The following is a 26,333-nucleotide window of genomic DNA, read 5'->3' as shown; positions in this document are numbered from 1 at the left end:
CACATAGGGTACTTTTTATCCCGGAGTTCCCGAGGGATCGGGATTTACACTGGAAGGGTTTCCACGCGGACCAAGTCGCGGGCGGCCTCTATTTATGAAATAATATATTTTTCCTCGGTGGGATTCAAATCTCATGACATTTAACTCTCTATTTCAAGAACTGTTTAAACAACTCTCAGGCATGCAAGGTTTCTTTGAAACCAATTATAATGAAATATTCTCATTGTTTCAGCGCGGATTAAAAACAACAAGTAATTAGTGAAGATGAATGAAGGCAATTATCTATAGTAATTAAAAAAAACTGTAAAATGATAATGCTATAAAAATTGTAAATGCACTGAAAAACGTTAGAATAGTTCGAAAACAATATCTTAGAAAGGCTTTTTGAGTCTACACAAGTGCTGGATAAGTGTCAGATAACCTATCTGCTAGATAAAGTAGAAAGCCAAAATAAAATGTTTTGAAAAAAAAAGCTGGGAGGTCTTTGTATAAAAACTAATTTAGCCAGTTTTGCAGGTATTGGTTAAGTGTCAGATAATCTATCTGCTACATTGATAGCAGCTATCTATACTATGCTTACTCAAATAAAGTTCCTTGAAGAAATAAACAAAAATGGCGAAGTTTTTCATTATCACTTTAAACACTTCTACTGTAAAGTTCAGTTAACGAGTTAGTGGTAAAAATAGCTGCTGTCGAGATATAACGACATTGTGTAAAAATAATTGTCAGAATACTGTCAGTTAAGCTATCTCATACTTATTCAGGAGTTGTGTAATAGGACAGTAGCTTCAGAAATCCTATAACATTAAATAAATACAATCAATGCATTTTCTTTTGTCTTATTTAGTTTTAAGTAAATGCTGATTTATCCAGAAGATAAAATACAATTAATTTTATTGAACATAAGTCCCAAGTTCGACTCTCGGGTCGAGAAGTACAACTATTTCTGTTAAAACGTAGCAATTAATTTCATTTTTGGGCTAAAATCTGGCCTAGTAAAAATGTGTGTATTAAAATTCTGCCGTCCTGTAATTATAATGCCGTTACCTACAAAAACAATGTTTCGAGATATTCGCGAAAAGTCGCGAGAAAATAAATATGCAATGCTGTTTCCAGATGCTGCTAAAGATATTTCAAATCGCAGTTTCCAGATAGTTACGAAACAACATAGCATATTTCTTTTTTCGCGCTTTTTTATCGAATATCTCGAAACATTGTTTTTGTAGATAGCATTATAGTTATAGAACGGCAGAATTTTAATACGCACATTTTTACTAGGCCAGATTTTAGCAGTATATCTCTGCTGGTCCCTTTTGTGAAATATACGTATGTTACTTTTATGTGCATAATAATATGTAAGAAATACTGCCAATTTAGTTATTTTTATGTTCAATTTCAAAAATATATGTTTGCCGGATTTGAACACAATTTTAACAAAGACACATAAGGCTTTTAAATATGTATTATAAATGCATTTGTTTAAAATTTAAGTGTTCTATGTAAATAATGTTATAAATACAAATAAAACTATAAAACAACGATTCACAGTGTATTTATTACAACTTAATAATAATTATTAGCAATATTACAATGTTATAGAAAGATTTTTTGTCTCTTTTCCTCTTGTGTATTTATCGGACCTCTCGCTCTTACACCCGGTTTCTAAGTACATTTAGCGGTAGTTTATCTTTTCAATAGCGTTTTTTTTGTATGAGTATAAACGCTATGGAAAAGATAAACTATCGTTAAGTGTCTTTCTATAACTTTGTATAACAGTACGAAATTGCACAGGCGTGTGAAACTAAATAGTGCAGAAATGACATTTTAACTGATTTTGACATCGCAGGTCAAAATATGTTCAAGGATTAAATTTGACACACCTAACGTCAAAAATTTGTTTTTGTTTTTATGACATTAGGTGAGCTTAAGTTAAATTATATAACAAAATATTGCAATTTCATTTAAATTTTCGAGATTCAGATTGACATGGAACAGAATTTTTGCTATTTAAGTCTGAATTTTTGAAGATTATTTAGAGATAAATTGTCTAAGCATGTTTTAATAAAATTTTCACCTTAGATATTTATATCAATATTTTGACCTAATCAACATAAATTTAGAACATATAAAAAATAATGATATTACACAATATTTAGTTGACACTTTTATATAATTTTTAACAGTACTCAAAATATGGTCAATAAAATCGTCAAATCATCAGACAATTTATCTCAAAATATCCACAAAAAATCGCATTACACGAGTATATTTTCAGATTAGTTTTTGAGATCAAGATATAGGAAACATAATAATAGGAAAGTATTAAGCCGTTGTTACATTAGTCCTTTGACTGGACTTTTATGGCGGTCGTTTTAAAGCCCTATTTCCACGGAACAGACCAATAAATGGCTTGGTTAACTTGCAAGCGTAAACTGCATACTTGGACATTCTATTTCAAACTGCACGTTTGTCGCAGTGGTTAACGTGGTCACCTCGCCGCAATAACCGTAGCGCCGCGTGTGTTCGAATCCGACCCGGGACAAATCTTTGCGTGATGAGCACGAGTATTTGTTCTGAGCCTGGTTGTTAATTTATCTATATAAGTATGTATTTAGAAGTATATAAGTATGTTTATCAGTTATTTGGTTACAGTACAAGCTCTGCTTAGTTTGGAATCAAATGACCGTGTGTTAGTTGTCCAATGATATTTATTTATTTATTTTTGTATAAATAATAGTGAACTGTTCACGCTTGCGAGGAAAACAGGCTAAATATTGAAATCGTTGATTAACTTGTTGAGTATCGGAGACTTGCGTAGTCATGTGCATGAAGGGTTTAGACAGATTATTATTCACAATGGCAGTTTATAAAATCAGTAACTGAGTTACGCAATTCCATGTACTATGCAGATCTTCTTATCGTATGGTTAGTGGTCAACCTAGTGTCAAAGAAGTTGGGGTTGTAGACTTTCGTGTCTTGTGGCCAGTTCTGATGAAACTGGCCGTGGCCAAATTTCTATTAGGACAGCTTTCATCACCTTTATTACACAAAAAAATATAGATACGCATAGTACACAAAATTACAGAAAAGAAAATCTTATAAATACAAAAAGTGCTAGAGAAATTAATTTTACAAATACAAAATGTACCAAATTTTAACATATTAAAGCTTAATCATTTATTTTAACTTATTCTCTTATAATATTGTACTCACACTCCTAAAACTACACACTTAACACACATTTGCACTATTTCTCTATAAATATTTACAGTTAGGAACGAATTCTGAAACATATTTCAATTTCAAGCACCTCTGAAGGTCGCGACGGGAACTTCGCTCTAGCCTTTCTTCCAACTACACTAGTCCCAAAAATTAAGGGATATAAAAAAAAATCTAAATTTTTGGGTGATTTTCAACAAGCTGTAACTCTGAGGAAAATGGTCGTACAGAAAAAATAAAAAATGCTTATTGTAGTTCCAAGTGTCTAGTTTTCAGATATGACTATGAAAATTTTTTGTCATGGCCAGGTCTGGAGAAATCCTACGAAAACTACCGAAAAAAAAATTTCCTAATTTTTTCCCGTCTAAAAAAAGGCCCACGGGCATTAAAAATTTTTTTTCGATTGTTTCGTTAAAACGCTCTTTTAGAAAATTTAATCTTCTTTAATTTGCCGTATTCAAAAACCCTGTATGACGATTTGCCGCGGAGTTATCGTCAATCAAAGCAAAAAAGTTATTTTTGACTTTGATATTCAATAACTCCGGAAATAATGATCGTACGGGAAATCAAAGGAGGGTTTTGAAAACTGCACAATATTCTCTAAAAGAAAATGTAAACATCTTTGAGAAAAAATTTTTTTTTTTTTGGATTTAATTTTGGGACTAGTTTATGTTGGAGTCGGCTTCCAGTCTCACCGGATGCAGCTGAATACCAGTGTTTTACATGCAGCGACTGTCTATCTGACCTCCACAACACAGTTACATGGGTTATAACACGATACTAAGTAAGACTGGTTGTCAGACTTTCAAGCTTCTGACTACTGTTAACGACTGTCAAAGATTTTTGTAAATTACAGTGGGGACGTACAATTTAACATGCCTTCCGAAACACGGAGGAACTCGGTATGTATAATATGGTCACCCATCCACTGACCAACCTCGGCAAACGGTTGAAATTGTAATATGTTTTAGCATTCGGTTAGTGCTAAGCATGGCACCATTTATTCAAATAAAATATACTGGCATGGAATATTTGACTTCAAAATTGAACATATTGAAAAAATATGTGTATGCAATTTTTAAGTCTCTCAAAAATTATATTTATTTTTAAAATAACTACTAATTTATATAAAAAATTATTTAAACATGAAATCTTAAGATATGAATAAAATAATACATAGGAATACAAAAGAAATGCAGTATTGAGCGAAAGTAAATTATTATAGATAGTATTAAATACATTTACCAAATTGGAAAGATCTGTGTACTAAATAATAATCTTTATATATATAATTCTTCTGTAAGTGTGTATGTCACTAAACTTCTCTTAAACGACTGGATCGATTTTGATGAAATTTTTTGTGTGTGTTCAAGGGGATCTGAGAATGGTTTAGATTCACAATTTTGTCTGCTGGACAATGTTTTTTTAATTAATTTTTAATTTATTAGACAGAACAACGTCTGTCGGGTCCGCTAGTATAATTATAGGAATGTAAAGCGCGGCGTATTGCAATTTGTTTTTCTAATAAGTAACTAATAGTGTAGAATAAGTATTATTGACTATGAGAATGATGTCCAAAATCATCAAAAAATATACCAATGAAGTTCGAAATAAATATCAACACTATTAAAATTATTATTACTCGTAGTTTTAGCCAATAATTTTTGTGCTTAATTTATACAATATCCAGCTTTACACAGGCACTGTATCGCACGTTCTTAGGAGCGTATAGGTGCCGCCAAACAACTTGAACAATTTCGCTACATCTTAGTGAACGATTTTTAGGTCAGTTTAGGTATAATAGCTTTGCGCAAAGGCAAGGGCGTTTCAGCTTCGACCACCAGACTGGTATAACAACCAACCAAGTGTCCTCTGCACTGGGTCTACATTCTGTTTACTTTCTAATACAGCAAATTATGTTCAAGTTGTTTGGCGACGTCTATACAGTATTACGCTTGTGTGTACAGCGCGCTCTTCGAGAGCGATTTTCTTCGCGGACTTGACAGATGAGCGCGGCGCGTGCTCTTTCCTTTCTCCTTACACGCGCGATTGTTGTTTCATGCGCGATAGAGTGTGTGTGTAAAGGAAGCTATTGTCTGACGTTTCGGCTGGCATTAGTCGTGATCGCTGCATTCAGAGGTAAAATGCGTGTTCGCGTTAATTCCGTATTCTATTATAATGAACAGCCAAAACGAAAGTTTATGAATTTAGTGAAAGATATTCTCGAATTTTCACACAGAAATTCCACTTAGTAATGATCCCTTTTCATTCAGCGGTACTGTCATAAGGGGGTCTTTTAAAATCTATTTTTTTGGACATAATTCTTGTAACCAAATAATACTAAGCATTTAAAAAACTACATTCTGACTTAATACTAACAAGTGATCAAAAAATATCATTTCACGAGGTACCTAGAAGTGGCGATAGTATAAAAATAATTAGGATCCATTAAAATTTTATTTAGAAATTATTAAGTATTAAAAAAAATAATAGTTTTATTTTCTGAGTTAGTATCTAAGGGCTCTAGGGAGTCACTGAGTTAACGCACTCTCAAAATTGAGATAGCTATCATTATTACCAACTGAAATAACTGTTTAGTTGAGTACCACAGTCAAGAGCGATCTTAGACTTGAGTGCGATCTCAAATTTGAGATACGATGTCTTATATGAGTGTAGTCTCTTACTAGCGATATCTTTGAGTACGAACTCAAATTTGAGTGCGATATTGGATTTGAGAGATCAGACTTGAGAATAATCTTAGAAATGTGTTAGTAAAATACACTGATAAATATAGCTTTTAAAATCGATTTATGTAGGGGACTAACAAGGAGGTTTAATTAGCCAAATTTTTGTCATATTTTACTAATAAATTATACTCATAAAAACCTTTTTTCTATAAACTGATAAACTCTAATCGTAACAATTTTAACACACAACGAAGGAACAAATATTTTTATTTTGTGCATTCTCTAGCTAATGTTTTGAAACGCTATAAATTCACAGGTACGTCTATATACTATACTAGCTGACCCGCGCAACTTCCCTTGCGTCACATAAGAGAGAACGGGTCAAAATTTTCCCCGTTTTTGTAACATTTTTTACTGGTGCTCTGCTCTTATTGGTCATAGCGTGATGATATATAGCCTATAGCCTTCCTCGATAAATGGGCTATCTAACATTGAAATAATTTTTCAAATCGGACGAATAGTTCCCGAGATTAGCGCGTTCAAACAAACAAACTCTTCAGCTTTATAATATTAGTATAGATAACGCTATTTTAAATACATATAAATACTATATAAACAAGGTGTTTCTATACTCTGTGGAGGAGTCCAAGACTACATCAGCTTACATAATAATACTCCAATGAAGTTGTGTATAAATAATGAATTGAAATTTGTAGGAGCGTTACTTAAGAGTCAGAAGTCATTTGTTGCCACAGTAGACGTAAACTCATCAGAGGGTGGCAATTTTACAAAAATGGTTGTCATTTTGAAACTACATGAGATAGATTTTTTTTTATTATGTTTTGAGAGCCATCACAACTTGGCCTAGCTCAGGTTTTTGTTTTGACGTTGAGTTTTGGGACACGTTGTATAAAATCACGCCTAGCTCGCATAGGGGTAGGCAGAGACTAAAGAACTCTACAATAATTCTACGTATATTTCAAGAAATTCAAAGTAATAGCAAAAGAAGGCCATTTTTGAAAGATAATGTACACTTAAAATGTCAAAATCATATTTCCAGACCATTACGATATCAAATATTTGTTTAAATCGCTGAATTATTAAACTTTGTTATTGTTTATAGAAAAAAATAACATTATTTTCGACGCGAAGTAAATTTTGAGGAAGACTGGCTCTCACAATGAGTATAGCAACACCCTGTATTTGTTATAAAACTATATTACTTATATTACTAAATTAAAGTAAAGCTTAAATACTGGCGAAACGGAGTTATATGACCCCCGGTTAAATATTTTTATGACCCCTATGAATTCTCATTATAATAACACCCCTTTGTGCAAATTAAAGGATCATATAATTAAAATTTTCTTTTTAAATACTGATTAAAGAAAAATCTAGGAAAATACTTTTGGCAGGGCACAGGATTCGAACCCGAGACTTGTTGCGACAGTCGTAATTAATGAAATAGATATAAATAATACTTAATATTAATAATTTTCTTATCGTATGGTTAGTAGTCAACCTAGTGTCAAAGTTGTTCAAGCCGCCCGAAGGCCTTTGACATGGCTTAACGACTGTTATCTTAATTGACAACAACCGGGACCGATTTTTTACATGCCCACCATGCATGCACGCATGCATGAAGACACCCAATTCAAATACCACTGTGCGGTTACCCATCTAAGGAATGACCGCGCCAACGTTGGCTTAACCCACAGATTGTTAACCGACCGGTGAGCGCAACTCGCTATAAACTTACTTACCCCCGGTTTCTGAGTACATTTAGCGGTAGTTTATCTATTCAATAGCGTTTTTTTATATGAATTTTAACGCTATGGAATAGATAAACTACCGCTAAATGTACCTCAGAAACCGAGGGTCAGTAATATACTCAAATACATAGACTTTTTCAAATCTATATAGGGGTCATATAACTCCATACTAAATAATTACTGGCATCTAAATATTGGAACACATTGACGCGTAGATACTCTCTCTGAATGGCTGAACAATAATATGACTTAAAGTTATTATATAAAGGTATATAATCGCTTTAAATCATTTTATTAGTAAGGGTTAAACAACGGGCGTATTTTTGACACATACATGATTTCATACATATACGTACGTGTTTGAAAATGTATGGAATAGATTCTTTATCTTTATTAAAAAGACTCCCGCACTAAGAATTGCTCTTGTGTCGCGGGGACTTTTACAAACATACAAGCAATGGACACAAAGCACAACCAGACCCGAAACAATTATTTGTGGATCGCACAAATAATTGCTTCGTGTGGGAATCGAACCCACGACCTCCCATTGCAGTGGTATCGGCGTGGCGACCTAAACCACTGCGCCACGGAGGGAGTCAGAGATTCAAATATTATACTTATTAAACAAGACAATTATTTTTTACATAGACCTGCTTTATACCAAAAGATAATGTTACTCATTATCTTTTATATAGTATATATCGTCCCCGTAGAGCGAAAAGTCATTAACTCGAAAAACCTTGTTTTGAGATATGGCTGTTCAAAGTTTTTAAAAATATAAAAATTCATAACTTACGATTGCAGTAATCTATCTCTACGTTTATAGTCTTAAATGAAGGAAATTATAACAAAGTTTATTTAATATAGACTACATTAATAAAATATTGTCTGAACGCTTGGAAATATCAAAATATATAAAATTGGTTACTTTTATTTTTTAAATATGTAACATAATTTCGAGTTAGTTAATTTTTGATCAGAGTTAGTGATTTTTAACGCAGTATGAAATGCGTGTACCGATGTGAAAAATAACTAAATCCATTTAGTGATTTTACAATTGCTAATAATAATTGTAATATGCAGAGATAATTCAAGGGAAAAGTAATTAAGTCGTTTTAGGTATTTTTTAAGTATGGGTTAGATACAATCTTAAGAAATGAATATTAATTAACTAAAATTAGTTAATTTGCTCATTTTATTTTCAGCTCAAAAGGGTTGACCTGGTTAATTTTCACATTCTATAAAACAAAAACTATAATAGCTACAGGTATGTGGATTAGACAGAAAATTAGAGAAAAATATGGCGATTTCAATGGTGTCATAAAAAAAGAAATCATTAACTCGAGTTAATGACTTTTCGCTCTACGGGGACGATATATAGTATATAAAAAACAGATTACATTAAAATATATCGCGTCTGCCGGTTTATGATAAACTCAAAATTTAAAAGATTTTTTATAAGATTAATCCCGAGGAAGGTTTAAGCGAAAAATTAGTGAAGGTTTTGAAAACTATTACAAATAAGTTTTCAACTTGGGATAAAGCGCAAAAATGAACGAGAAATAGTTTTTGTAGATACTGTCAAAAATAAGCCCATTGCACCTTCAAGCCGAAATTAAAGCCGAACACAAGGCATTAGACATATTATTATAATTACAAAATGTCTGTTCGTTGTTTTATTATTATACAATATTAAATATAACTTATATTATTAAATATTTACAAATAATGGCAAATGTGCGCGTAAGACAAAGACTTGAGATTCAGAAATAAAATTATAATCTATCTATCGTATGGTTAGTGGTCAACCTAGTGTCAAAGTTGTTCAATACCGTAGGCCTTTGACATGGCTTAACGACTGTTATCTCAATAGACAAAAACCGGGACCGACATTTTACGTGCCCTCCGAAGCACGAAGACGCTCCGTTCAAATACCACTATGCGGTCACCCATCTATAGAATGACTACAACGGTTGCTTAACCCACAGATCTTTTACCGACCGGTGAGCGCAACTGGCTATGGGCGCCTCAAAAAACAATAGTGTAGAGAATTGAAAAGTGATTTGTAAAATAAGAGATTCTATTTAAATATTCGAGAAATAAGTTTTGGTAGGCAGAGGTGTATTATAGATATACACATTATATATAATAGTTTTCATCAGCAGATCTTTGAAATAAGAGACTCAAGAAATAATATTACCAAATTCAATATATTCGCTTAGCCTTTGTTCCAAACTATGTTGGAGTCGGCTTCCAGTCTCACCGGATGCAGCTGAATACCAGTGTTTTACATGGAGCGACTGCCTATCTGACCTCCACAACACAGTTACCTGGGATAACACGATACCCTTCGGTATGACTGGTTGTCAGACTTTCAAGCTTCTGACTACTGTAATTAACGACTGTCAAAAATCTTCGAAAATGACAGCCGGGACCCACAATTTAACGTGCTTTCCGAAATTCAATAATGTCTTAAATAGACCGAGATTCTGGATTAAACAGAAATTTAATAAAAAATATGGAATATCAGTCTTTGCCTTAGTTTATCATAAAAAGTGGCATATTAAAAAATAAATGTAAGTTGTCTGTGCAAATCTTATACTGACAAAAATAAACAAATCCGTGCCTTTTTCCAATATAAAATTCTATAATTTTTACACAAGCTTAAGCATTTATTTATATTTATTTTCGCTACTTTTAACTAATTTAATAACATGACACTTTATACAATATATAACTAAATAGGACAAGCCAATCAAACAATGAAAGAAATAATTATTAATATTATTAATGCGAAAGTTTATAACGCTTTTATAAGTAAACGGCTGAACAGATTTTAATGAAATTTTGCATGGTGATAGTTGAATATAATGGGTACTTATTTTGTCTCAAATTTCGACCCTAAGGTAATTAATAGGGATGAAATTTTGTAATTGAAGTTTTGCAAAGTGATAGTTTCAGGGCCACTTTCAGAGTTTACAGTAAGTATCAGATAATTAATCTATAGTCTATATGTTAGATAAAGTGACAGCAACTGTCAAAAACCTGTCAGATATCTACCTGATAAAGTTAAACGGGACTTACTAAGTACTTGTGAAATTAGGCTATGTTTTAAAGAGTGTCCAGGAGTTTGTTGGCAGCTCTTCTCATTGGCCCTACCTTCCGAACTGGCGGTAAATTCACTCTCTGTATCATTGACTATCATAAGTGTCAGCATTTGACCTATATGAATAAATGATTTGATTTTGATTGGCTTGTCCTGCTAGTAGATAGTTATTTTATACATTTATTTATTTATAATATTTATAATTTCTGGTATTGCTCGGTCGATATATCACAGGCGTGGTGTTTGTGATTGGAAATTAAACAGTGTTTACAAACAAATAAAGAAACAAACATACATACATAAATAAAATAATGTCTTTCTCCCAAAGGCATAGGTAGAGACCAATTTTACATTAGAATTAATAAAGTAAATTTATAGTATGTAGTAGTAAATCTATAGTTATAAAGAATATAATAACTATAAATTTAGACTGATTAGATATTAAGTATGTAGTTTAAAAAATACTGGTTAATTCAATTTATGGATTATTTTTTTCCAATACAAAAACAATATGAAAGAAAGAAAGGAATTTTATATTTATTTTTATATATGATTCATTTCTTAATTAATTGTAAACACTGTTTAATTCCACTAAAACCATAATCATAAATTGCCATTAATGTATGGAAAATCAAATAAAATGTAAGTTTACTAATTTAGTGATATGGAATGTACGTTAATTTAATAAATTTCGATAAAATTTCCTTTTTTTTTTGTTTGTACCAAAAGATGTACTATGGGATAATTTTGAAAAATATACTTTTTATATGGAATATTAATACAGCAGTATTCATTAATATAATAGGTAGTAGATAGAACTTTAGTTTTCTATGAAAATTACCGAAAAGGCATATTTCATAAGGGTCAGCGCAGACCGAGAGGAGCGCAGCGGAGAAGATTTTTTTAACGCACTTGAAAATCAACTTGAATAATATTACAATAAAGTGCATAATTGCTTGAACCTGACAAAAACTGCTCGCGCGTCCTCGAGGCCGCGCGGGTATGCCCGAGCGGCCTCGCGTCGCCGCCGGCATCGTACGAAAAATTTCAATGTTGTTACTGAGTTTAAAGAGAGAGAACGTCATTTTTATTCTTCTTCAGTCAAAAGAGCAATTATAATCATGGCCCAGTCTACCATCGTTGACGAATTTTCACGAAAACTGGCCTGTTTAATGTAGAATGGGAACCTAGAACGCTTTCCTCGCGCAGGCTCGAGCAGTCGCGAGCATGCTCGAGCATCCGCGAGCCGTAAAGAAAATGCTCGAGACCGCGCGAGGATTATTCCGGTCTGTCTGCGCTGGGCCCAAAGATTTGAAACATGACTTTTTGGTAATACGGTAAGTACTTAGAACAGAAATGTATCGCTAGATGTCGTTACTTGTATCTTCAACCGTAAGTAGTTCACACAACTTCACATAGATGGCAGTGATCAACATATCACATTCAAGTAGTTCATACACTTTCCGCTAGATGGCGTTACTCGTCTCTAGTGCTGTTTCCACACAATAGATGTCGTTGTACTCAATAAAATCTACTACCTATATCTGCTGTTCTCAGTTCTATCGTCTCGTGGCGTCGTATTGTTTCACTAATTCCGGTATAGCATTCGGTTCGACGGGCACTTTCTGCATTAGTTCCGCTAAGGAGCGTACGTAGGATAACTTGCGGAAGAATTTTGAACTGGAAAAAACAATATAAAAATGAATTGCTGTTCGTTAGTCTCGCTAAAACTCGTGAACGACTGGATCGATTTGGCTAGTTTAGGTCTTGAATTATTTGTGTAAGTCCAGAGAAGGTGTAAAAGGTGAATAAATTGCGCGGTATTAAATAAAAACAAGAAAGCGTGTGCGGAGCTGCGCGGGTCAGCTAGTTATCACATATAATCGTTAGTTATTTGTAAAAGACAAGAACGATTAGATATTCAATGCAGATCCAACAGCTTTCTATGCCCTCTGAGGCAAGAAGGTCTATCCCCCTATTCCATATTCCGGACACTGGGATTTGAACCCAACGCTACTGCTAGGCCAGATCATTATTTTCGTTCAAAATCATCGATTCATACAAAAACAGTCTCTTGAAAAACTCGTAAATATAAGCAGAATTGGGTATGTAAGATGATAATACTACTACATAATATTTACCTGACAAACGGCTTGGTGAGTATGACGAATGATTTCAGCCAAAACGTCGGATGAACTAAGTACAAGTGTTTCAGACTCTTGCGTAATCTGCAAATAACGCACAAAATATACACTTTATTACATAATTATTTCAAAAGGGAATCTCGAAATAACTTTACGAACATACATAGAATAAACACAAAATTTAACCAACAAGTTTGTTTTGTGAATCACATAGATATTTACACCTTCCTCTTATCGTATGGTTAGTGGTCAACCTAGTGTCAAAGTTGGTCAAGCCGCCCGAAGGCCTTTGACGTGGCTTAACGACTGTTATCTTAATCGACAACAACCGGGACCGACATTTTACGTGCCCTCCGAAGCACGAAGACGCCCAGAACTACCACCATGCGGTCACCCATCTATGGAATGACCGCGCCAACGGTTGCTTCACCCACTGATCGTTTATCGACCGGTGAGCGCAACTGGCTATGGGCGCCTCCAATCTATACCTTAATATGGGAATAAAAGTCACGACCCACGCCGGGTCGGACGGGTATCGTGTTATAACCCAGGTAACTGGGTTGTTAAGGTCAGATAGACAGTCGCTGCATGTAAAATACTGGTATTCAGCTGCATCCGGTGAGACGGGAAGCCGACATAGTTGGAAGAAAGGCTAGGCTGATTAATCTATACTATCTATACTTAATATTATAAAGCTGAAGAGTTTGTTTGTTTGTTTGAACGCGCTAATCTCAAGAACTACTGGTCCGATTCGAAAAATTCTTTCAGTGTTAGATAGTCCATTTATCGAGGAAGGCCACAAGCTATATATCATCACGCTACGACCAATAGGAGCAGAGTACCAGTAGAAAATGTTACAAAATCGGGGAAAATTATGACCCATTCTCTCTTACGTGACGCAAGCGAAGTTGCGCGGGTCAGCTAGTATTATAAAATACGAACTGACCCGCGCAACTTCGCTTGGGTCATTTAAGAGAATGGGTCAAAATTTTCCCCGTTTTTGTAACATTTTTCGTTGTTAGTCCACTCCTAATGACTGTAGCGTGATGTTATATAGCCTATAGCCTTCCGCGATAAATAGGCTATCTAACACTGAAAAAATTTCTTCAAATCGGACCAGTAGTTCCTGAGATTAGCGCGTTCAAACAAACAAACAAACAAACAATCAAACAAACAAACTCTTCAGCTTTATAATATTAGTATAGATAATAGATAAATACCTTCTATCAATAAGTTTATAACACTCGTGCAGCCAGTGGAAGGTGGGCAGCTTGCGCCTCCCCGCGCTGCCGTGCAGGTACACCAGGATGTACTCGTCCGTCACCAGCCGCTCCAGCGTCCAGATCACGTATCTACAAACATACAAACAAATATATTAGTTGGACACCTAGGTCTCATATAGTTTTGGGTTCATTTAAAAAGTGCTGAAATGCTAAAAGAATTTAAACTGTTGCTCAAGAGATAGGTGCATTAAAATTGTCCAGTAGCCAGACAAGTGAGACAATGGGATAGCTAATAGGACAGTGGTGGGGTAGTAGTGGGATAGCGGTCAGAGACCGCTACGACAAGTTGAACACTACGTGCGTGCGAACATAATATATAGTGAGAACTTGGACAGTAGTGGCACAGCAATAGGACAGCAGTGGGACAGTAGTGGGATAGTAGTGGGACAGTTATAGTGGGATAACAATAGGAGAGCAGTGTGAAAAGTTGAATAGTAGTGGGACAGTAGTGAGACTGTAATAAGCCGACAACGGTATGTGACAACAGTGGGAGAGCGGTGGGAAATGTTGAACCGTAGTGGGACAAGAATGGGATAGTAGCGTAAGGGCAGCAGCGGGACAGTGGTGGGATAGTAGTGGAACAGTAGTATATTTTGGGACAGAAGTGGGATAATAATGGGACAGTATTGAACAGAAGTGGGACTGTGGTGAGACAGTATTAGAAAATTAGTAGGACAGTAGTGGGATAGGAGTGACAGTAATACTCACAAGAACAAATTATCCATGACATAAGTATAATCCGGGCGGGCGCAGTCGGGCAGGTGGCACGCGCTGAACACTATGAGGGCGGCGCCGCGAGGGTCGTAGCCGCCGTGAGATATCACGCGTTTGTATGGCTCTATCACCTGAAATACAATAATATATTAGATCGGGGAAAAAGTCTTTTACAAACATACAAACAACGGACGCAAAGTACAACCAGACCCGAAACGACTATTTGTGAAACGCACAATAGTTGTTCCGTGTGGGAATCGAACCCAAGACCTCCTGACGCAGTGGTAGCGGACTGGTGACCTAAACCACTGAGCCACGGAGGCAGTGGGAGCAACTCACCAATGACTTTTCCACGTTATGTGTGTATTAGAAATAATTATCACTTGTTCTAACGGTGGAGGAAAATATAGTGATGCAATCTTGTATCTATGTCTGAGAGTTCTTTAGAACAGTTCTTGAAGGTTTGTAAAGTCCCCAACCCGCAGTTGGCTAGCGTGGAGAACTTAACTCACTCTTACCCAGCTGCGGGACGTTAATGCGTTAAAATTATTCACCTATTATTAATACAAACATACATACTTAATGTCATACCTGTAATACTCTAAAGTGTAGGTAGTGTACGAAATATACCCTCGTTTCAACAATGTCAGTGCCATGTAATCGACAACCCATACGATAAAAAAGATGATTGATGTTTTAGCCAGAAAAGTCATTTTGGAGAAGCTGGTCGTATACCCTACTAGGTGACCCGCGCAACTTCGCTTGCGTCACCTTAGAGAATGGGTCAAAATTTTCCACGTTTTTGTAACATTTTTCTTTGCTACTCCGCTCCTAATGACCTCAGCGTGATGTTATATAGCCTATAGCCTTCCTCTATAAATGGGCTATCTAACACTGAAAGAATTTCAAATCGGACCAGTAGTTCTTGAGATTAGGGCGTTCAAACAAACAAACAAACAAACAAACTCTTCAGCTTTATAATATTATTATAATATTATAATTATAATTTTATATTATATATTATATATATATATATATTCAGCTTTATAATATTAGTATAGATTTGACGCTATTAACAATGTGTACTGTACCTTCATATCACAGGTAGCGTGTCCAGTCCCCTTAGGTACAGTGATCCAGGCTCGCTCGTTGCTCAGCTCCTCAGCCGCGGAGTACTCCGGGATGGGGTCACTGCACTCACTTATTGTGTTGGTCGATTTTGACCTGAGATAGAGAGGGATGAAAGATGTTGACTAGATAATTGAATACTTGACTCTCAGTCAAATTAACTACTCTTTGTGAAATGTCTAAAACACATTTTAATAAAAATACGGTGTGGTGACATCACAGTTTCAAATGCGTGAGTAAAATGTTTCTACGTAATAACTACAATTTTATTATTCTTCCATTTCTTTCAACTATGTTGGAGTCAGCTTCCAGTCTCACTGGATGCAGCTGAATACCAGTGTTTTACATGGAGCGACTGTCTATCTGACCTCCACAACTCAGTTACTTGGGTTATAACACGATATCCTTTGGTAAGACTGATCAGACTTTCAAGTTTCTGACTACTGTCAAAGGTTTTTAAAAATGACAGCCACAATTTAACATGCCTTTCGAAACGAATAATATGGTCACCCATCCACTGACCAATCTCGGCAAGCTTAACTTAACTTGTTAATAAAATTTAAATGCAGCTTTTTTTCCTTTTTCAAAAATAAAAGTGTGTTTCCTTCCAGCAAATTCAGACACGTTTAATATTTAGGGTAGTACAAGTTAGTAAGTTTTAAAGTTATGAACATATTTCTACTTACACGCTATTATCACAAAGGTCTCTAGGCAGGTGGGGCTGTGGCGCCTCTATCAGTTCAGGGTCTGGCTCTGGAGGCTCCTCCTCTGACTCCATGGAGCACACGCTCACGCTGTCCAGACTGCACCTGTCTTCTTCTTCTTCAGGAGGCTGGAGAGAGATGGAAAATAATAGAAATACTAGCTGACCCGGCAAACGTTGTTTTGCCATATAAATAAAAAAAAACTGTGTCACCTAGGGGTATAAAAACAGATGTTGGCCGATTCTGAGACCTACTCAATATGCTCACAAAATTTCATCAAAATCGGTCAAGCCGTTTCGGAGGAATATGGCAACGAAAACTGTGACGCGAGAATTTAGTAGATTTAAAGCGAACTTCGCTTGCGTCACATAAGAGAGAATGGGTCATAATTTTCTACGTTTTTGTTACATTTTTTATACTTGCTACTCTGCTTCTATTGGTTGTAGCGTGATGATATATAGCCTATAGCCTTCCTCGATAAATGGGCTATCTAACAAACGAACAAACAAACAAACTCTTTAGCTTTATAATATTAGTATACACACATAACTTAGAAAAGTCATTGGTGTGTTGCCTCGGGTTCGAACCTGAGCCCACTTTCGTAGGAGGTACCAACTTATACCACTCGGCTATCACTGCTCTCTACATATTTAGATTACAGCTATACCAAACTCTTCTCTTAAAACCGTATTTAAAGTACCTAACATAAGGCATAACTCTCACGTACGTTACATAAGTACCAGTCCCACGATACGAACACTTTTTATTGGCATTGTTTATAAATACGGCTGTGAACTGATTGTGAACGCAATGTTGTTTGTTCATGTGGCGACATGGAGTGTGGAAGTTAAGGCACGTCTTGTTGGCCACCCATCTTAATAGCGACCTTAGGGAGGATGCTTTATATGCAGTCTTTCGTTTTCTTTTTTAAGACAACTCCCTCTCTATGAATTGCTCTTGTGTATTTACAAACATACAAACAACGGACACAAAGTACAACCAGACCCGAAACAACTATTTGTGGATCACACAAATATTTGTTCCGTGTGGGAATCGAACACACGACCTCCCTATGCGTAAGTAGTACCGTGGCGACTACCTGAACCACTGCGCCACGGAAGCCTTCAAAATATCTATTTATGACTCAGAAGCCTGATGTATTCACCCATCTCAATACATACTGAAGTAATGTTGCTTAACCTAATAAAGACTTCCCTGTATGAAGGACGTTTAGGTATCCCATCGTATTAGCCTAACCTAATTAACCTAAGTAAAGTAGCTCAACCGCGTGATACATAACTAGTTACTGGGCGACCCATCCAAATCCATATCTTGCGCTAGTTGCTTAGCTAACCAATTGAATTTCACGCCTGTGTGCGGCGGAGCTGGTGTTCTGCGCTTCGCTGCTTGTGTACGGTCACCCATCCACATCTATACCTCGTGTTAGTCGCTAACTTACCAATTGTATCTTACGTCTGTGTGCAGCCGGGCTGGTGTTCTGCGCCTCGCTGCTTGTGTACGGTCATCCATCCACATCCATACCTCGTGTTAGTCACTTAACTTACCAATTGTATCTTGCGCCTGTGTGCGGCCGGACTGGTGTTCTACGAGTATGTATCACCGCGACACTGCCGGTGTACAGTCACCCATCCAAATCTATACATCGTGTTAGTAGCTTAACTTATCAATTGTATCTTACGCCTGTGTGCAGCCGGACTGATGTTCTGAGCCGCAGTATGTCTTAGCGCTTCACTGCTGATGTGCGGTCACCCATCTACATCTACACCTCGTGTCAGTCGCTTAACTTACCAATTGTATCTTACGCCTGTGTGCGGCGGGGCTAGTGTTCTGCGCCTCGCTGCTTGTGTGCGGTCACCCATCCAAATCTATACCTTGTGAATGTCGCTTAACTTACCAACTGTATCTTACGCCTGTGTGCGGCCGGGCTGGTATTCTGCGCCGCTGTATGTCTCAAGGCCACACTGCCGGTGTACGGATCCAGGAGTGCTTGATACGCTGACCTGTCCTCCTGGGTCGATGCTGAGATGACGTCAGGAGAGTCCAGGTCCTGGAGGAAACACAGCATTAGTAGTCACTTACAAGCAGTAGGTTAAGATATTTGAGTTTTGAGACGCCCATAGCCAGTTGCGCTCACCGGTCGGTAAACGATCTGTGGATTAAGCAACCATTGGCGCGGTCACTCCAAAGATGGGTGACCACGTGGTATTTCAACTGGGCGTTTCCGTACTTCGGAGGGCACGTTAAAAGTCGGTCCCGGTTGTTATCTACTACGTTATCAATCGTTAAGCCACGTCAAAGGCCTTCGGGCGGCTTGAACCACTTTGACACTAAGTTGACCACAAACCATACGAGGAGAAGTAGGTTAAAACGACCTGTGACGCGGCCATTTAACATTGTGATATGTAATTTTAACTGCTTTCGTGGTGTAGTGGTTTAGGACACCATAGTCTTTACTATTGCGTCGGGAAGTCGTGATGATAATTGTTATGAAGGTGATGATAATTGTGATGATAAGTGTAGTGATGATTATAAATATAATGGTGATTAAAGTAATTATGTTGACGATGATGATGATTATTATGATGATAATTGCGATGGTTGTAGTTATTGTAAGGGTGATGATTATAATATGAGGACGACTCAGACAACCGATGATGATGACAAAATGACGAGGGTGATGATAATGATGATGAATAACTACCGAAAGAATAATGATATAAACTTACGTTACGCAATCCCAAGCTGCTGGACATCTCGATGGGCAGCTCGAAGTTGGGCATCGAGCGAAGATGTGATGGAGATTCACACCATTCTGCTACCTGCACCAAGAAAAATACTGATTTAAATAGTCTATACTTTACTAAACAATTACGTAAAATGAGATAAAAAATAGCAAATATATTTATTATATTTTTCTAACTACGTTGGAGTCTGCTACCAGCCTCACCGGATGCAGCTGAAATACTAGAATTTTACATTCAGCGACTGCCTATCGGACCTCCACAACCCAGTTACCTGGGAACCCCTCGGTAAGACTGGTTGTTGGACTTTCAAGCTTCTGACTGCTGTTAATGACTGTCAAAGATTTTTTGAAAAAATTACAGTTGAGACCCACAATTTATCGTACCTTCCGAAACACGGAGGAACTCGGTTTGTTTAATATGGTCACCCATCCATAGAACAACTTCGGCAAACGTAGCTTAACGTCATATATCGATTGGCGCCGGCTGATTTTACTAAGTCACAAGCTCCTTTATACGATAGATACGTTTCTAAATTTTAACTTACCGAATGAAATTCCTCATTAACACTAATATCGACCGGCAAAGACTTAGGCGTGCTCTGCATAACATTCCTCTCTTCAATAAACATCAGCATCTCCCCTTTCTGGGGGGTAGCATCCCTTAACTTAGGCACTATCTTCCTCCTTTCCACCTTATCAACCCTGGCCACATCAGGAGGAACGGTCAAATCCAAGTCCTGGCTCTCAGCAGTGACAAACGCTTCGCTAAAATACAAATTATTTTTCGAAGTGTTCCTTTGTGGACTATAAAAACCGTTTTCTCCATTTCTCTCATCTTCAATACTGGATAAGCTCAGATCCTTTTCATCATCGACCTTTAGAACCTTCTTCGGTATCAGGTCTGGGTAGTTTTCATCTGGACTCATTAACGGGTGATTAGTCGTCAAGGTCAAGGTCGAGCTGAATTTGGGCGGACTGATGCCTAAGCTTTTGGGTGGTTTAGGAGAATCTAGGTGTAAATTCGACATTTTGGTGATTAGGCTGTCGTTTAGCTGTTCTGGAGCTGACAGACGTAGTATTTCAGGGTTCTGGAGACGCAGCACCGGTTCTGGATGGTCCCCTTCAAAGTCTGATGATAGGACCGAGTTGGGGGTGTCCTGGGAACGGAATGACTCGGAGCCTGTATCCATCTTTTCATCTGAAGAGGGGGATGTCAATTCGTCGTCATTTAGTCGAAGGGTTTTGAAGTTACTGGAACAAAAATGAGCTATTAACGAATGAAGTTCACGTTACTGGCATAGTGAGAAAAGCCTGTGTTATCTCCAGAAATGTGCTACTTAGCAAAGAGGTGAATATAGGGAAATGATTTAGAATGTTTACTATCATAGCCTCGTGCACAAACATTTGAATCAGATTTCTAAATATTTCTGTTAAAATATACCCTTTCCCCACAAAATAACGTTGAGGATATTAATATAATGAATTCTAGGATATTTTTTTATACATAACTAACGAATAACTAGCATATTTCCTTCCTCCTCAAATAATCAAACACACTGCCAAATAATATTGAATCTGATTCATTATTTTCACATGAAAATGATTAACCAAATAAACAAATACACTCGAACAATTTATTTAAAACTCCCGTTATTGAGTGACTGATGGACAACGCACAGCCGAAACTACTGAGCGTAGAAACTTGAAATTTGTTATGAAGTATCCTTAGGAAGTGTAGAGGAGCACTAAAAGAGGATTTTTGAAAATTCTCCCTCGAAGTGGGTGAAATTCCACGCAAGCGTAGCCTCGGACGGTTAGCTATCAGCATGTAATTAACTTGTTCTAGAAATAATTTCTTTTGTAAAATCTTCATGCCATTACGTCACTAACGGCCTTAACGTCAATACGACCAGCTCACAGCTAGTGACGTCATTTGACATAGATTTATACTAATACAAATACCGAGGGTGTAGAAGTAATGGCTTTCTTACCCTTTTTATGTGAACACAGATATTTCATGAGCCTATTGGAAAAAGAAGACAAAGCCGTGTGGCAAGGATAGTTAATTATCCTAGCCACTAACTGGTTCAAAGAACTCACAGGCAGGCAAGGTTGCATCACGATGTTTCCCTTCACCGTTGGAACAAGTAATTATTATCTATACTAATATTATAAGGCTGAAGAGTTTGTTTGTTTGAACGCGTTAATCTCAGGAACTACGGGTCCGATTTGGAAAATTCTTTCAGTGTTAAATAGTCCATTTATCGAGGAAGGTTATAGGCATATCTATATATCATCACGCTACGACCAATAGGAGCAGAGTACCAGTAAAATTTTTTACAAAAACGGGGAAAAAATTGACCCATTCTCTCTTATGTGACGCAAGCGAAGTTGCGCGAGTCAGCTAGTTTCTAATACACACATAACTTGGAAAAAGTCATCCTTCAGTGGAGTCATTTTTAGAATCATCTTAGTAGTAATAAAGAATATCTTCACATTATCTTTGTTAACACTTTTTTAGTTAATCGTATGGGTTTCACGTGTACATGACGCATAGAGTGAGATCATTTGAATATTACTCATTACACCGGAATTCATTTCCGTTCATATAACTTATTTTGACTAGATACATACATATCCAGAACATTATCAGGGATTTAAAAGTCAAAATAATGTCTTTTGAGCCTTTTAGTTACAGAAACAATAAGGGTGGGGTCATATCTGACGGAAAATGTGTCGCGTATTATAAGTCGCGTGACTCTAGAACAAAGAAGTAGATATTAATTCGTTTTACACATTTAACCGATGATGCGGAGACTAGAGGCGTACTAAATAAACTACGCCAAACGCATCTTCCGTCAGATGTGAACCGAGCTTAAGCTATAATACGAGGGTATGTAGAAATTAAGGATTAACATAACTTTGTAATAGATTTTTTATTAGTTTTTATTCCAAGATTATTAAGAAATAGTTTTACTACCCGCGACTCACGTAGATATTTCAATGTTAAGTTAGACAATGTTTGATCCTTGATCCTCATTTATCTAAATGCACAATTTGCTATTTTAAATGGCGCTATCTTCCGAACTGGCAGTAAATTGACTTAGTTACTGTACTTTTGACACTAATAAATAAATAAATATCAATATTATCGGACAACCCACACACGGTCATTTGATTCCAAACTAAGCAGAGCTTGTACTATGATAATCAAATAACTGATAAACATACTTATATACTTCTAACTACATACTTATATAGATACATTTTCATCCAGGCTCAGAACAAATACTCGTGCTCATCACACAAAGATTGTCCCGGGTGGGATTCGAACCCACCAATTGGTGTATGTATTACCCTAAATGAATATACGATTTGATTTTGACTATACGTAAGTAAACAGTGGATAGATAAGGTATTGAAAATGGTAAGTGATAGTTAACCGGCAGGTGAGCGTTGCCATAAATGTGAAGTTAGCATGCCAACACACCATGCAGGAGAAAGTGAGTGGAACAATAGCATGGGATCCCACTACTTTCTATTAATAACAATTACTTCATGTTAAACGTACTTACGCTTGGAGATGCTACAAATACTTCGTAAACTTTCGTTTTAAAGATAAAACGGGACTAATGTCTTTGCTGTCCGTCCGTCTGTCTGTCTGTCTGTCACCAGGCTGTATCCCATGAATTAGTTTGTACGTATTAGTTAGTTAAAATTAAAACAAATAAGGTTTATTTTAGTTTTGCAAACTTTTATAAATTGTGTTGGTTTCAAATGAAAAAATAGAAAAACTAGTAGTAGAAACTAGTTCAAATTCCCACGTTCAATGTTTCAAAGTTACCCAAGTTGACTGTAATGTGTATCTCCTGCCGATATAGCAAGAAGAAAAAATAAATATTTAAGGGGGCTCTTATACAACAAAAGAGATATTTTGTTATTTTTATTAATAATGGTACGGAACCCTTCACGCGCGAGTCGGACTCGCACTTCGCACGTTTTTATCTAAACCACAAATTCAAATTCAAAATATTTTCAACTAGACTAAACGAAACTCTTTTTGCCTCTGGTTTCAGTATTTCTCTGCTATATTTCATGAAATTCAGTTCAGCGATTCAGTGCTTAAAATATATCAAACAGAATCTATCGAACTTTGTATTGCGTTAAAAAGTAATCCCTAAATCAGCTGATAAATTATCATTGTATACAAGTTAGGGTCAAAGACCTCCGTGTTTCAGAGGTCGGAGTGCCGAGCCGTCAGTCCTGCGCCTGACCTTTCACCGGTCGTGCCTTCCCTCCCACGGGTCATGAGAGTGAGGGAATAGAGAGTGTATTGCGTGCACTAAAAGTAATAATTATCATAATAAGCGAACTAACTTGTAAACTTTAACTTCGCGTTGCATGTTTATTATACAGGCGTTAGAAGGCCTACGTGACGCGGTCGGTAGTGTATGCGACTGCCGTAAAAGACTCAGGTTCAAATCCTGAGTCGAGTCAAAAGGTCCATTTCTCAGAGATTGTAATGATTTCGTAGACTTCCGTGCCTCCGTACCTCCGTGCATCACTTTCTTACAAGTAAACTTTATTGGCTAATTCTTGTTTTAATAAGTTTGTAACTGTCGGGTCAAGGTTTGGGATCGATAGGATCAAAATTCTCATAGGAATCAACGGGTTACATTGTGGTATAACCAGACGAAGTCGGGCCCGTAAGTTAGTTATAAATAAAGGAAAAATGATATAACAATTATGATCTCATCTGTCCTCATAATAATATTAAAATTAAGTAAATTGCATTATGACGTAAATTACTAAATCATTGTCCTCAATGCATAAATATTTAATTTGAATATATTATAATATTAAAATAGCTTTTATACAATAAAATATTATTTCCTCTATCACAACAAAGAAGGTATGCAACGTCCCCAGCTTACAGTTGGCCAGTGTGGTGGACTCAAGGCCTGTCCCCTTGGTGCTATGCGAGGGGACCCTTGCCTAGGAATAGTAATGGGTTAAAAAACATCTTTAAAGGATTTCACTCTGAAAAACTGCTGAAACTACTGAGCATAGAAACTTGAAATTTGCTATAAAGATTCCTTAGAAAGTGTAGAGGCCAAAATAGAAGAGGATTTTTGGAAATTCCACCACCAAGAGGATGAAAATTAATAATTAAAAAAAAGGGTTTCAATCTTAAATTAGTCTGTACTTAATTTACTGAAATTAAATTTACCACATGTGCCAATTGTACATTCATTTGGTGTATGATTGTCTTAAATAAATATTACCTCCTTTTCAAGTAAATAGTAGGTATAATATTGAAAATTTATTATATACTTATAACTAACATAACATAAATATTTTCCTCAAAACTAAATCACAGTTTAACTTAATTTATTGACTATTTACCAAGAATTAATTAACATTAAATTTTCTGTTGTAACAAATTATTTATTTGGAAGCTTCTAACATAAATTTATATTTATATTAATCAAATCATTTATTCATATAGGTCAAATGCTGACACTTATGATAGTCAATGATACAGAGAGTGACTTTACCGCCAGTTCAGAAGGTAGGGCCAATGAGAAGAGCTGACAAGAAACTCCTGGACACTCTTTTTAATGAAATTATTGATATGAAAGTATAGTTTTGGATAGAAAATTAAGCAGTTACACATTGTTTTATGTATCAATAAGGTATAACAAGATGTATGGATGTGAATGAAGCAAGGGAAGTTTGTAAGGACCATACCAAGTGGCATTCTTTGGTCTTAACCTTAAGGGGTAAAAGGTATGATTTGAAGCATGTATGTATGCAGGATTCTTGTTGCAAATAATATAAGCTCTGTAATACCAAACTTAACTCAGTTAATATTTACAGAAATAGGAATATTTACTGTTTAAAAAAAACTATGAAATACCCCATTTTAAGTTTCTATTCATATGCATGGGCGTCAACAGGCTACATGCCTAAGTAGATGGATTTTAACAGATTTTAAAATAATGTGTGGACACAATGCTTGAAACCTGTTTTTCATGAAGGAGACCAAATAAATATTATGAAATTCATAGATATAAACTTTCAGGAATCTATTTCCTTTCTCCTCTATTTTTACAGACAAATAAGGCAAATAATTCTTATAAGAAAAACGAAACATTTTCTCGAAATTATACAAACATTTTAAAACAAATAAAAATGTTAAAGTTACCTTCATTTGTACAATAGTTAATGATGTATGAATCATAAATTATGGCATATATCAATTACAATTCGCGATAAACCCGAGAAATGTCGAGAATGTATATATACACAGCGAAAACATTCTACAAAATACATATTTTATAATAAATAATGCAAGAGGGTAGTGAATTATTAATTGTGATAAAAACCGGTTTTGCTATGACCTTATTCGTCCTGCGACCGCTCAATGATATTAAAACAACAATAACATGCAAAAACTGTATACACAACGCCTCTTGTTACGTTTAATTTGCTCAAAATAATAAAAAATCGACACACCAAATTTTCAAATCTAAAAAAATACATCAAATAAAGTTTAGCGATATTATTTTAATTACTCACCTCATTTGTAACTTCTTGAACTTTAAAATAATATATTATTTGTTATTAAAAATAATCCAATAATATCTAAAAAAAATAAATTATATCGCTGCACTGACATGAAGTTTCGCATCGCTATGATTTGACAGATGATGTTTCGTTTTACGCAAGCATCGTATTCGTTGTTTATGTTATCGATGCGTTCGTTGTTAAATAATATGCGTTTTAGGGATCCTTGCAGAATACTAGAA

The 26,333-nt window shown here is 35.9% G+C and overlaps 2 protein-coding genes across 2 annotated transcripts in view; one reads left to right on the top strand and one right to left on the bottom strand.

Moving 5' to 3' along the window:
• The window catches only part of bcn92 (LYR motif-containing protein bcn92), a 4,019-nt gene extending 2,478 nt beyond the window's left edge, over positions 1–1,541 (top strand). The window contains exon 4 of the mRNA XM_076131988.1: positions 233–1,541. Within this exon, the coding sequence (XP_075988103.1) occupies positions 233–242 (10 nt within the window). The 3' untranslated portion in view covers positions 243–1,541. The remainder of the gene's footprint in view (positions 1–232) is intronic.
• LOC142984422 (uncharacterized) lies at positions 1,536–26,333 on the bottom strand. The gene is made up of 10 exons (XM_076131987.1): positions 26,104–26,333; positions 20,067–20,772; positions 19,505–19,597; positions 18,673–18,825; positions 16,740–16,885; positions 16,017–16,149; positions 14,920–15,056; positions 14,149–14,280; positions 12,926–13,012; positions 1,536–12,464 (listed from the first exon to the last, which is right to left on the bottom strand). Exons 1-10 carry the CDS (start codon positions 26,106–26,108, stop codon positions 12,344–12,346), a joined length of 1,713 nt encoding a protein of 570 aa, XP_075988102.1. The 5' UTR covers positions 26,109–26,333; the 3' UTR covers positions 1,536–12,343.

Source organism: Anticarsia gemmatalis, chromosome 27, assembly GCF_050436995.1.
Source record: "Anticarsia gemmatalis isolate Benzon Research Colony breed Stoneville strain chromosome 27, ilAntGemm2 primary, whole genome shotgun sequence".
Lineage (NCBI taxonomy): Eukaryota > Metazoa > Arthropoda > Insecta > Lepidoptera > Erebidae > Anticarsia > Anticarsia gemmatalis.
This window is presented reverse-complemented; position numbering and strand designations above follow the sequence as displayed.

What these genes read in the sequence shown, in the direction of transcription:
- LOC142984422 (XM_076131987.1), bottom strand. An exon ending in GTCATGGATAATTTGTTCTT is followed by an intron (nt 14,281 to 14,919) that starts GTGAGTATTACT and finishes GTATGTTTGTAG; the next exon opens with ATACGTGATCTGGACGCTGG. An exon ending in CTCACCAAGCCGTTTGTCAG is followed by an intron (nt 12,465 to 12,925) that starts GTAAATATTATG and finishes TGTTTTTTCCAG; the next exon opens with TTCAAAATTCTTCCGCAAGT.